This window comes from Pseudopipra pipra, chromosome 1, assembly GCF_036250125.1.
Source record: "Pseudopipra pipra isolate bDixPip1 chromosome 1, bDixPip1.hap1, whole genome shotgun sequence".
Taxonomy (NCBI): Eukaryota; Metazoa; Chordata; class Aves; order Passeriformes; family Pipridae; genus Pseudopipra; species Pseudopipra pipra.
This window is the reverse complement of record NC_087549.1, coordinates 63,349,942-63,361,281: the sequence shown is the minus strand read 5'-3', so window position 1 is coordinate 63,361,281 and position 11,340 is coordinate 63,349,942. Positions and strand designations below refer to the sequence as shown.

At 45.0% G+C, this 11,340-nt stretch overlaps 1 protein-coding gene across 2 annotated transcripts in view; it reads left to right on the top strand.

Annotated features, from left to right (window-relative positions):
- GABBR2 (gamma-aminobutyric acid type B receptor subunit 2) overlaps positions 1-11,340 on the top strand; it is a 477,952-nt gene continuing 466,612 nt past the window's right edge. The window contains exon 1 of one of the 2 annotated variants that reach the window (XM_064659239.1): positions 1-1,157. In XM_064659239.1, coding sequence (XP_064515309.1) covers positions 843-1,157 — 315 coding nt within the window. In that variant the 5' untranslated portion in view covers positions 1-842. The remainder of the gene's footprint in view (positions 1,158-11,340) is intronic. The other variant, XM_064659230.1, reaches the window with a different exon arrangement.

Sequence of the window (11,340 nt, the reverse complement as noted above, 5' to 3'; positions counted from 1 at the left end):
ACCGCACGCACCTCCCCGCGCCCACCTGCGCGCGCGTCGGGAGCTCCACCTGGAGAAGGTGCCCGACCCACCGGCAGCGGACGCTGCTGCCGTATGAAGGGGATCTCGGCCCGGCCCGGCCTCCGCACACTTTGCTCTGTCCCCGGCCGCGCATCCTGCCCGGCGGCTCTGCCCGACCCGAAGGACGGGCGCAGGCGGCACCTCCCGCCCGCGGTGGGGGCTGCCCTGACTCCCACGGAATGCGGCACTAGCACCCCCGCCCCGGATCGGCACCGCTCCCCTTCTCCGCCTCCCCGGCTCTAGGGGGGGCTTTTTCCTCTTCGGCGTTTTCTGCCGGAGCATCCTTTCCCCCCCCTCCCCCCCTTTTGGAGGAGGAGGAGGGGGAAGGAGGGAGGTGTTCAATGAGGGCTGCTCGGCTCCCCCCCCCGCGCCTGAGAGGTGCTGTCCCTCCCTGAGCGGAGAAGGGGAGAGCTGCCGGGGAGACAGGTCCCGTTCCCTTGCTGTGCTGCCGGGGAGAGCGGAGGAGGGTGGTGGGGAGCGTGTCAGTGTGCGTGGTGGTGGGGGTTATTTATTTATTTATTGCTCCTGGTGGTTGCAGCTGGCAGACCTGGGAAGGAGTAGGGCGCCATTGCCAGAAGGATTATTGCCAGGAGAGGGGAGGGGGGGGAGAAAGAGAGAGAAGACCCCGAAGCTCCCGGGGAAGCGGAGAGTGACAGCTCTTTTTCTCCCGCCTTGGCTTCTGCCGCCGGGGGATGCGCCCGGACTGAGAGGGGCTCAGCTCCCTTCCGCCGCTCTGTCCGTCTCCCCACCCTCAGTCCTCCTCCTCCCCCCCATCCAGCAGCATGCATCCCTCTCCGCGGAGACCGGCCCCTGCTACCTCCAACCCTGCCATGCTACTGCTGCTCCTGTGCCTGGGCTGGGCGCCGCCGGGCTGGGGCTGGCCGCGGGGCAGCTCCCGGGGGGCGGCCGGGCTGCCCCCCAACGCCACCACGCCGATCTCCATCATGGGCTTGATGCCGCTCAGCCAGTCCGAGGAGGACCAGAAGAGCAGGATCGGCCGGGGAGTGCTGCCCGCCGTGCAGCTGGCCATGGATCAGATCCGCAACGAGTCTCTGCTCAACCCCTATTTCCTAGACCTGCGGCTCTACGACACAGAGGTAGGGACGCCGCGGGCCCCGCGCCGCCGCCCAGTCCCGGGGCGCTGCGGGTGCAGGGGCGCAAGGGCAGCGCGGACGCCCGGGCCGGGGCTGCGACTGCCGGCGGGGCCGTGCGCGGCGCCTCCGAGCCGCCTCGCCCGCCCAGCCCCGCGGGCTGCCGGCAGATGTGGGGGGACTGGCGGCGGAGGGGGAGGACGCGGAGCCGGCGGACCGTATCCTGCGCGCCCAGAGTGTCAGCGGCGGCTCCCCCGGCAGCTGGGGCTCTCCGCGCCGTCCCGGGGGCGCCCCTGCCCGGGAGTCGCCTACAGCGCGGGGGTGGGCCCGGGCGGGTGCCGGAGGTGCTTGGTGGCGGCGGTGACTGGGATCTGCTGCCCTTGGCACGCACGTACACCGGTGGGAGGAAGGCTCTGCCTCCTCGCCTGGCGGAGCCGCGGCCGCGGTCCCTCTGCCAGCCGCCACCCGCTCAGCAACAGATGCACGCCGGCCGCTCCGATTCCCCGCTCCGCCAGCCGGCACACGCTGCCAGCCCGGCTTATCCCATGCGGCGCGGGGACGCGACGGGCAGCGACCGTAGCTTAAGGAGGCGGGGAAGCTCTCACAGGGTTCCGCGGGGTCTACCCCCTCCCTGCCCTCCGGCCGGCGCGGCGGGAGCGGCTAAGCGCCCGCCCGGGAGTGCGTGGGCGGCGGGGCGCGGAGGCGCTGGCTCCTCGGAAAGAGTTAAATTTGCAGTCCCGGTCCCCACCGAGCGCCCAGCAGCGCAGCGGGATGCCTGCGAGACGCCCCGTTCCGGAGCGCTGCCCACGGCCAGCCGTCAGGGATGGGAGAAGAGGGAGTCCTGCACCGTGCTTCGCGGAGAAACATCTTCCATTTACTTGGGGCAGAGAGGCAGAGAGCAAAGCGAGGGCTTTGTCGAGTTGGTTGCCACCGCCACTCGCCCACAACTGCCTTTGATTTTGGTCATAACTTCAGTACCGGTGTGTTTGCGGAGGGTACGCGCGGGTCCGGTACCGGGGCTCCCCTGAAGATGGCAGTCGCTTCTTGTGTAATGCTGGCGGCCGGGGCTCGCTTCCAAGACAACCCCCGGTAAATCGAGTGACTGCTGAAAATCTCCCTGCCTGTAATTTAAGGAAGCCCCTGTCTGCTCCCCTTCGGTTCTCAGGGTCCGGGGCGACCAAGCTGAGAGCAGCAATGACAGGCTGTACCACTTCCGTGATAGTGTTTCTGTCCCCCAAACGGCTACCAAAAGCCTCTCCTTGCAGGGTGGCTGCTTTTTATTGACATAAATTTGTCATAGTATTTTTTTTTAGATACCTCTGAGCAGCAGTGCATGGAGGGCAATACTGCTGAAGATGTCACTTAGGAAGGAGCACTCTGCCATCCTGTTGTGTTGTGTGAACAAGACTGAGATATTGACAGGGAATAGGCTAGATCAGGCTAGAGTAGATGCTTGTTTCCTTAAAAAAAAATGAATCTCAGGGAACTCTGCAATCATAATGAAAAGAATTATGGGGGATTTTCTGAATGGCACTACCTGTCTCGTAAGGCGAGATGCGTGTTAGGAAAAAATCACAGTTCTAATCCCATTTTCATTACATTGTTCTATATTAGTTCTTCCCTTGGATGGAACTATTATAAAAACGACATATGCATAGGAAGTAGAGAAGCCTAGGTAGGATCTTTCTTCATACAGTAACATCATAATGAATAAGGTGCTGCACTTCATTGCAGTCAAAATATTTTGAAGTTCTTAATAAAGATTTTGGGTTCTGTGCTGCACTTCATTGCAGTCAAAATATTTTGAAGTTCTTAATAAAGATTTTGGGTTCTGAACTAGGTAGTTATCATTAAAATATTCGGGGGGGGGGGTGGTTGAGGGAAATGCCCTGTTTGTTCTGGAATGAGTATCAGTTTCTTAAAAATTGCATTTTTACTGTTTTGTACTCTAGGGACATAAGGAATCAGGGTCATGTTGCCAGCCTGCTGTGTTGCTTTGAATGCTTTTAAGCAATTAATAATTGGATGGCTGTGGAATGTTAAGTCAGGCGAATGCATATGTTTGGAGTATGGTTGGATTATTATTGCATGCTTAATAGTGACAAGTAAATAACTTACTGTTCATGAAGACTGCACCAAAACGGAACAGACTAATGTCTGGAATAGCCATTAAATACATAATGGCAGTGCAAACTTTTTCACTTGGTTCATACATTACCTTATTCCTTCAGTGCACTTACAGTAAGCAGAAGGGTAGCTGGCTCATCATGCCCACTTGGTCCTCAGCCTATTTTCTGAGGCCGCCAATAAATAGATATGCCTGAAGGGCCTGGATCCTTATCATTGCATAATCACAAACCAGGGAGTAGTTCTCCCTCTCAGGGCTTCACAGGTGGTGCTTGTGACATTGTTGGCTCTTGAAAGCAAGAATGTAGAGCCTTGAACACATGGGATTTTTTTAATGGTTTGAGAAATAATTGCAGCATATTTATAATGCTTAGGAAATGCACGGCAGTGATTGTGTATTCTCCCTCGTGTCTTTCCAAACTCCCTTATTTTTGCAATCTGATCTTTGTATTGCAATTTTCTATAATACTTTAACTAAAAGCTTTTGAAAAATAATAATGAAAATAAAAATATTGGATTTTTTTAATTATGCATTCAAGTACCTTTCTGTCAGAATTGAACTGAATATTCTAGCTTGCTTGATATTTCTGGTTTGTATAATGAAGCATTATAATCCCTTTACTTTCTGACAAACCATCTTAAAGAATTGTGGTATGCCCGCTAAGTTTGACTGCTGTTTGTCAGCAGCTGAACTCACTAACCTTTGAGGACATGAGCAGCAGCTCTAGTGTTTTTCAAAGCGTTTAAATTGAATGAAGCACTTAAATACAATGCTTAGTTTATGTCTCAGTTGAGATTGTGTGAATTACATCTTTGTTATGAAATATGATCACAGGCTACCTCAAGTAAAAAAATGCAGAGGCTTCTGTCTTGGGTATTTTTTGAGATTAAATGTACTTGGAGTATGATCCTGATCCAGTTTGGTAAACTCTGTTTTGCTACTCCATGGGCATCTCTATCTATTTAGGCATTCCTACTTAGTCGCAGTCAATAAAACAAAGCTCGGGTGTAGGCATTTGCAGAACTCTTGTCTAAGTTAGTGACTTTAATTTTTACCGTTCATTTTAATGAGAGCAGGAGTCTCACACTAGATGAGACTCTCAGGCAAAATTTCATAGTTATGTTATTTTAGGAACTTGAGGATTTATGAAGCAATCTTCTCTAAAGAGTCTCATCCAAACCCCATTGAAATTAATGGCAGTAATGCACTGATTCCAGCAGCCCTTGGACCAGGTCCTAGAAGTTAAGGGTGCTTGATAGTTCATGGCTTTGGATCAATGACGATGATATGGTATATCTTCTTTTTTTTCCATACCAGTGATTGTAGCTTTAGTTGGTTGAATATACAAAGAAATGTTTCACAAAATAATGAAAGAAAAAGCCCTTCATACACTAGACAAAGCTCACAACTTCATGTAAATCAGGAAAGATGATTTCAGCTAAAGCACCCTGACACACCTATGTTAGAGGCCAAAAAAGCAGAATAACGTTAAAAGAAAGGAATTAAGCATCTAGTAGACAATATTATAACTTTCAACAGTATTAAATTTGTGCATCAGGGAAAAAATAACCTTACAGGAACTAGAGGAAGAGGCATCGTGGAAGAAGACAAGGGCTTTAATGGAATTTGGATATCTGCCCTTCTACATCTGGACATCTTCCCTCAAATATGCAACGTATTTTCTGATTTCTTGTAGGAGCAGTGCTGCAAGTGGTGCATAGGCAGTGTGAATTTGTTTTGAATCTTAACATGTATAGTCAAGAAAGCAGTGTATGCAAGTTAGCATTCTGTCACTTGTTTCTGAAGATCCAAGTGAGTCTTGACAAGCTGAAAAAAAAAGTCTTACAGAAGTAAGTGGGTATATTGTTACAAAGAGGGAAGAATATTCATACTCTGGGGATGAGATTATTTCTTTTTCTCTACCTACAACAAATAACTTGTGGTAATCATGATATAATCTCCTCTTCGTGTAATAATACACTCTAATACCTTTAAATAGCAGGTTGGCATAGAAGAGGGAGCTCTGGAAAATGCAGAGGACTCTGCAAAATCTGAAGGCAAATGTGAGCTTTTTGACATTTGATACATATTTACCTTTTTCTGTTCTGTAACTAAGTAGAAAGTGCCTTGCTTAATTCATCTGATAAGAAATTACAGTCTAGGTGTATTATATGTAGACTTTCTCTCTGTTTTCTTCTTTTACTAAAAAATTACTTGTCTTTTCAGTAAAACTCTTAAAGCTTAAGAAAGTTGTACAGGCCATGCACCAGTTTGCATCATTCTTGCCAGGTGTTCTAAAATTTAAAAGACCCCAAGCCTCCAAATAAAGATGCTTTTTCCAGAAAGTCCAGTCATGAGTAGTGTCAACAAAGTCGACTCATGTCTTGTTCCTGCAAGTGGAAGTAAGAGAAGTGTTTATTTTTGCTAAGGATGGGGAATATATTCTGGAAACAGAAGAGCAGGTTTGTGTCAGTGATGCAAAATAAGGTATCTGTTTACTGGAGCTCAGTGTTCAATAGCATATAACAGTCCTCACAGAGGGACAAACAGCTACTAGTTGCTGTCTGAAAAACTCTACAACAAAAGAACTGAGCAAGGGAGCAACCCCCTTGTCTCTCTCCCCTCCCCAGTTCCCTCCTCCCCACAAACAAAAAGAAGTGCATGCCATGTGTGGATAAGGCCCTTTGTCTTAGGAGACATAGATTGAAGTCACTTCAGCAGTGGCTGGATTCGCAAGGGGAAGCATGGTGTACCAAAGTCAAGTGGGGCTCCTGGGGGTAAGCCCTGTCATGCCTGTGAATGCTCTGAGTACTAAATTGTCTGGAGCCTTATTTTCATTTTTGTAGTGCTCAAAATGGAACAAACAAGGTGGTGTTGTGGTCTTCTAAGAGTAACAGCTGAATACACAGGAGACATCAGAGCCTGAAAGGGAGTCCAGTTTATAGCAGACAGAACTGGCAGACATTTTTTCTTGTATCATCAGGTGAGCCTGTGTCTGGCATATGTTGAGATAGTTGGGTAATTTCTCACCTTTTAATATTACCAAGTACTTGCGCTGTCTGATATTTGCAGAGATTGTGGCATTAAAATGCAATACGTTACGTGTATGGTGACGATCACTGTCTGCTCTGCTGACAACGTTCTGCTTGGGAGGGACGTATTTCTTTAAATAGTCAGTGTCCCCTTTGACTTTCACGTAATAGGACTCTATTTGCGACATAACCTCTTTTTGCTTTAGAGTTTTTTAAACTTGGAGGGAATAATCTAAAAGTTAAGTGTTTATGTTAATTCTATGCTGGCTTCTCTGCTGATGTTAAGATGTGGGTGGGGAGAGGAGAGAAATCATGTATTCACTGCACCCACTCCTCTGGGTGCGGATCCCAGACCTGCAGAATGTATATCCTCTAAATATCTCTTCAAAGAGATTAAAATCAGTTTCTGGCATATGTCTTGCAATTTCTTGTATAACTTATTCTATGCATACTGCAAAACACACTGTTATGGAATCTTTTGATTCAAATGCCAAACACACTCCGTCAGCAGGGAAAAATTATTTTTTGAATAAATCTAGGAAGGAGTTTCCATTTACAATTGAAGAAAGAGGGGGAAGGCCCTATCTTCTGATATGGTTATCAACCAGAGTGATTTACTCAAGTTTGTGGAAAATATGGGGTGTAATATCCTGGTGGTAACTGTGAAGAAAATATTTGCGATAGGAAAAGGGAGAGGAAGGAGCTAGATGAGAGAGATTTAATGATGGCATTCACAAAGGAAGTTGTCCATGCACTATTTATATTGGTTTTATTAAATACGTGTAACTATTTAGGATGAAAACATAAATAGCATTGCATATCAAGGCTACAAAACACCATCTCACATTAATGATCTGAGCATGACAATGCATGTGCATGTCAAGCTTTATTCTCTGCTTTTCATTTCATTGCTCTATGGGCGTTTCCATGGCATATGGCAGAAGAACAATGCATTTGAGCAAACTGAAGAAGCTGGGAGCCAAACAGCTCTTTCATGAAAACTCAAGTGGAGACCATTGCTATCACAGGAAAGAAGATACTTTTCCTTAGGAAGGCTTGAACCATTACATACAGAAGTCTGGTTCAGGGAATCAAGTGGTGGGAGTTAAGAGAGGACAACCCTCTGTGATCCATTTTATCTCAGTTTTTGAAACAGCTGGGGGTAGCAGAGAGGTGCACTGAGGTTGGTCAGCACAGGTGTGACTCAGTCCTGTGGAGATGTGTGTTAATATATATCAGCCCCTTATATTGCAGTAGGAATATTTCAAATTGGGATTCCAAACTGAGATGGTACAGTGCACATACATCATATTTTTTTGAATTTATTTTCGTACTAGGTATCTTGGAACTAAGTCAGTCACAGATCTCAAGATTTTCAGGAACCCAATGTGCTGTTCTATGATTTGTGGGTCTAGCTGAGCTAGAAATGAGATTTGCAGTACTTTCATGGTCCCCAGACTCCAGCATTAATCGATCTGTAGCCTGACTCCTGAAGCAGCCTGGTTCAGCCACACCATTGCTCTGACTTAAATAAGGTAGTGCCCCTAAAAGTAGGTGGAATATATTTGCAGTCAAGCTCTGTCTTCCCTTACCATGCCACTGACACTTGTAGTCTGTGTTCTTTGCTAATCGGGAATTTCTCTGCTTGCAGAAGGTTTTGCTGTGGGTAAGATCTGCTGTATTTGGGGACTGCTTCATACTGCCTGTTGAGTGGAAATGGGACATACTGACTGGCAAACACTTTTTTAATTTCTTTTTTTGCCCCTTGTGATGGAATAACCATGTAATCTTGTTTCAAAGTCTGTGATTGATGTCCAGTTTCTGTGCCATTAGTTTTTCATAATCATCGGCCTAAAATTTCTGACAATTTTATCCATAGTATTTTTCAAATAAGTTTTTTCAAATGTGAAGAGGCAAATATCAAATTAAAGGCAAATATCCACCTTCTGCCTGAAAATTATACTCACAAAGAATGAAGAATATGAGGGCTAATTCAGCAGGGTTATCCAAATTGTTGTTACTGAGGCTCCTGGGAGATGAAGGCCCAGATAATGGACTAATTGCTTTAAAGTGAACATCACGAGTTTGAGGGATAGGATTAGAAAACTTAGATTTCCTACTATGGCCATGGTACTTCCCTTAAATAATTAATGAGTTCTAAGATCAGAAGACCATTAGGATTTTCCACCTCTTACAATATAGTCCATGTATTTCACTTGGGGATTTCTGCCTGCTTCACTGCCAACTAGAATATGTACTTTAGAAAACCTTCAGATCTTGTCTTAATGATCCCCCCCAAATCCTCCTTCCTGGAAAACTTCTCCCTACGATTTGCCTGAAATCCCTTTAAAAGTCCATTGCTATTTCCAGCTTAAACTCTGCTGACCCTGCAGCCGCTGAGGGCTGTGAGAGAGCAGCTCCCGGTTTTTGCATTCACTACTCGCCCTGCAATGCCTTCCTGGCTACAGACTCGGGACATCACTGGCAAGACAGTGGGTTGAAGGCTTTCTGGCTTTTAGAGCTATCCAGGGGATCCAGAGCATGCATGTAGGGCTCTGGGCTCCATCATGATTAGATCCTGATGGAATCAGAAGTTTTCTTCCCTTTGCCAGGTTGTCGCAGACCATACGTGAAAACCTTGTTTGCCTCCTTCTTTGCAAGCTGGGTCTGCTGGATTCATGTGCTCTGCCACCGAGTAGCTGGTTCTGCAGAACATTTTTTTAATTCTTGCTAAACTCATTTTCTTCCTTACATCCACCATTTTTGTAAGACCTATTTTGTCACAATCCTCATCAGAGGAACTCATCCTGTCTGCCTGATTATTTCCAGAGTCTCAATTTTTTTTTTTTAATAATCACAACCGTATACCTCTAAAAAAAATCTATTTCTTGAATGTTTTATGTCCTTAAAGTAGTTATGTACTTTAATTTACCATTTATCTAGGATAGACCTCAGCTTCTGCTGCAGCTTCATTGAACTACAGAATTATGTGAAGATTCATACACACAATAGGTGTCTAAGTAACCATTTTACATCCAAAACCTCCAGGGAGAAGTAGTAAGAGGCCCCTTTTGGGATGCTAATTAACTTCCTTTCCGCTGTTTACTGCTCCTGTTTTCACAGAGAATTAAATGTTTTTCTAGCAAAGAATACGTCTCTTTCTTTACAATTTTTACTCTATATGAAGGGACAGTTTTTGACAGACTAACACTTGGTGTGGTACAAAATACATAACATTTTTCAAGCACTCTGATTCAAACGTGCGCTGTTGCGTATCTAACGGCATCAAGTAGGGATATTTTTGTATACACATAAGGTATAAAAATATTAAGCTCTGTGTTTCTGTCGGGTCTTCTATGTAATTTTGAAGTTCTGTAAAAGCATCTTGGGTTTTGCTTTCCACTTTTCCTTGTAAATGTGGCAAGCCCTTAGTATTAATAATTTACAGGAGGTTGACCAAGAAAAAAATCCAGCTTTCTCCCCTTCTAAAAATTCCATGTTTTTGGTAAGAATCTAATCTGGAGGGATGCTCTAGTGGCAAGAAGACTTTGTGCAATGTAGTAAATTAATGTAAATTAAGTAATGTAAATTAAGTAGGAATAGGTACCACTACATAAGTGATAGAAAAAGTTTTGCATTCCAGATCTTTAAACTTAGCCAAGCTCCCCTCTGCTCCTTATTTCTTGCTGTGAAGCATGCTAATAGTATCAGCTCCAGATCACTTCTTTTTTTTTTTTGCCACAGGAAAAAAACAAAACAAAAGAAAAAGAATTTCCAGTTAGCTCCCTGAACTAAAGATTTGCTTTCCAAAACCACCGAGTGATTTGCATTTTCTGTCAACAACAGTGGGAATTGCTGAATGCTCAGCACTTTAGAAAGCCAGCCCACCTATGAAAATGCGACGTACTTCTATGAGGAGGAGACCTAGAATTGCCACTTTTAATTAAGAACAAAGGCATTCATCGTTACTTGCTTTAAAGTTTTAGATTGCCCGATGGAATAAAATGCTGATTTTGTTCAGCCTTCATGATGGAGATCCTTTCAGAATCAGTAGCAGTATTAAATATCCAGTAGAATTAGATTATTACATCTCAGATCTTGTAGTTGAGAAATATGCAAGGTACAGATATTTTTAAAAACCAGACAATTAAAAAATAGTATTTTTTATAATGAACACATATCTGAAAACGATGTGTTTGACCTTGGCAAAAATAAAAGCTGGTATGATGTAAACAAAAGGAGTGACATGGTGGGAGCGCTATTTCCCTGGGGTCTTGTTACTCAAGGCAGGTCTATATGGCTGGCACAATTATGTCACTGGTGGCTATTGGGAGGTGTCATCTCAATGTCAGCAGAAGCCCTTAGAGTAGTTACTGCAGCAAACAACTTTTTTATCAGATATAGTAAAGATAATTTCATTAAAAGGGGATAGTTTACTGAAGGGTAAAAGTGAGTTTTCCTTAATCCTTGAGTTCAAAATTTTGGCATTACTAGAAATCATTTTTTCATCTACTATGGAGCGAATTACAGATTAAGCCGCCTCTGAACATTAAACTAGATAGACTGAATTGGCTTTTGGGTGTTGTGTTTTTTTCTCTCAGATTTTTATGTGTTCTTGTGTCTTTCAATCTTTTACAATTTCTCATCTTCATTCTCAAAGTGCTGCTACTAGAATTTGATCTGTTACTTCAGGAATAATCTCACTGTTGCCGTATATACTAGTAATTTTATCTGTTTTCTTCAAGCCTTCTGTTCAGAATGGAGGAAATTAATTTGATCTTTGTGCTACACTGCTGGGAAAGAGGGAAAGGAGGCAGAGATGGGATTTTCAGGCTACACATGAGGAGTGAAACACTAGGATTTGCAGCAAAAATAAATTTTCATTTGCCTTCTCCAAGTGAATCTCTCTAGCTACAAGCAAATCTGGTCAGTCTTGGTAGAGCAGTTCAACATACACTGCCTGGTCATTTGAGTGATGCTGTGGGAGGTAAATAATTTTAGCTGAACAGCCAGCTACTTAGAAAGCTGG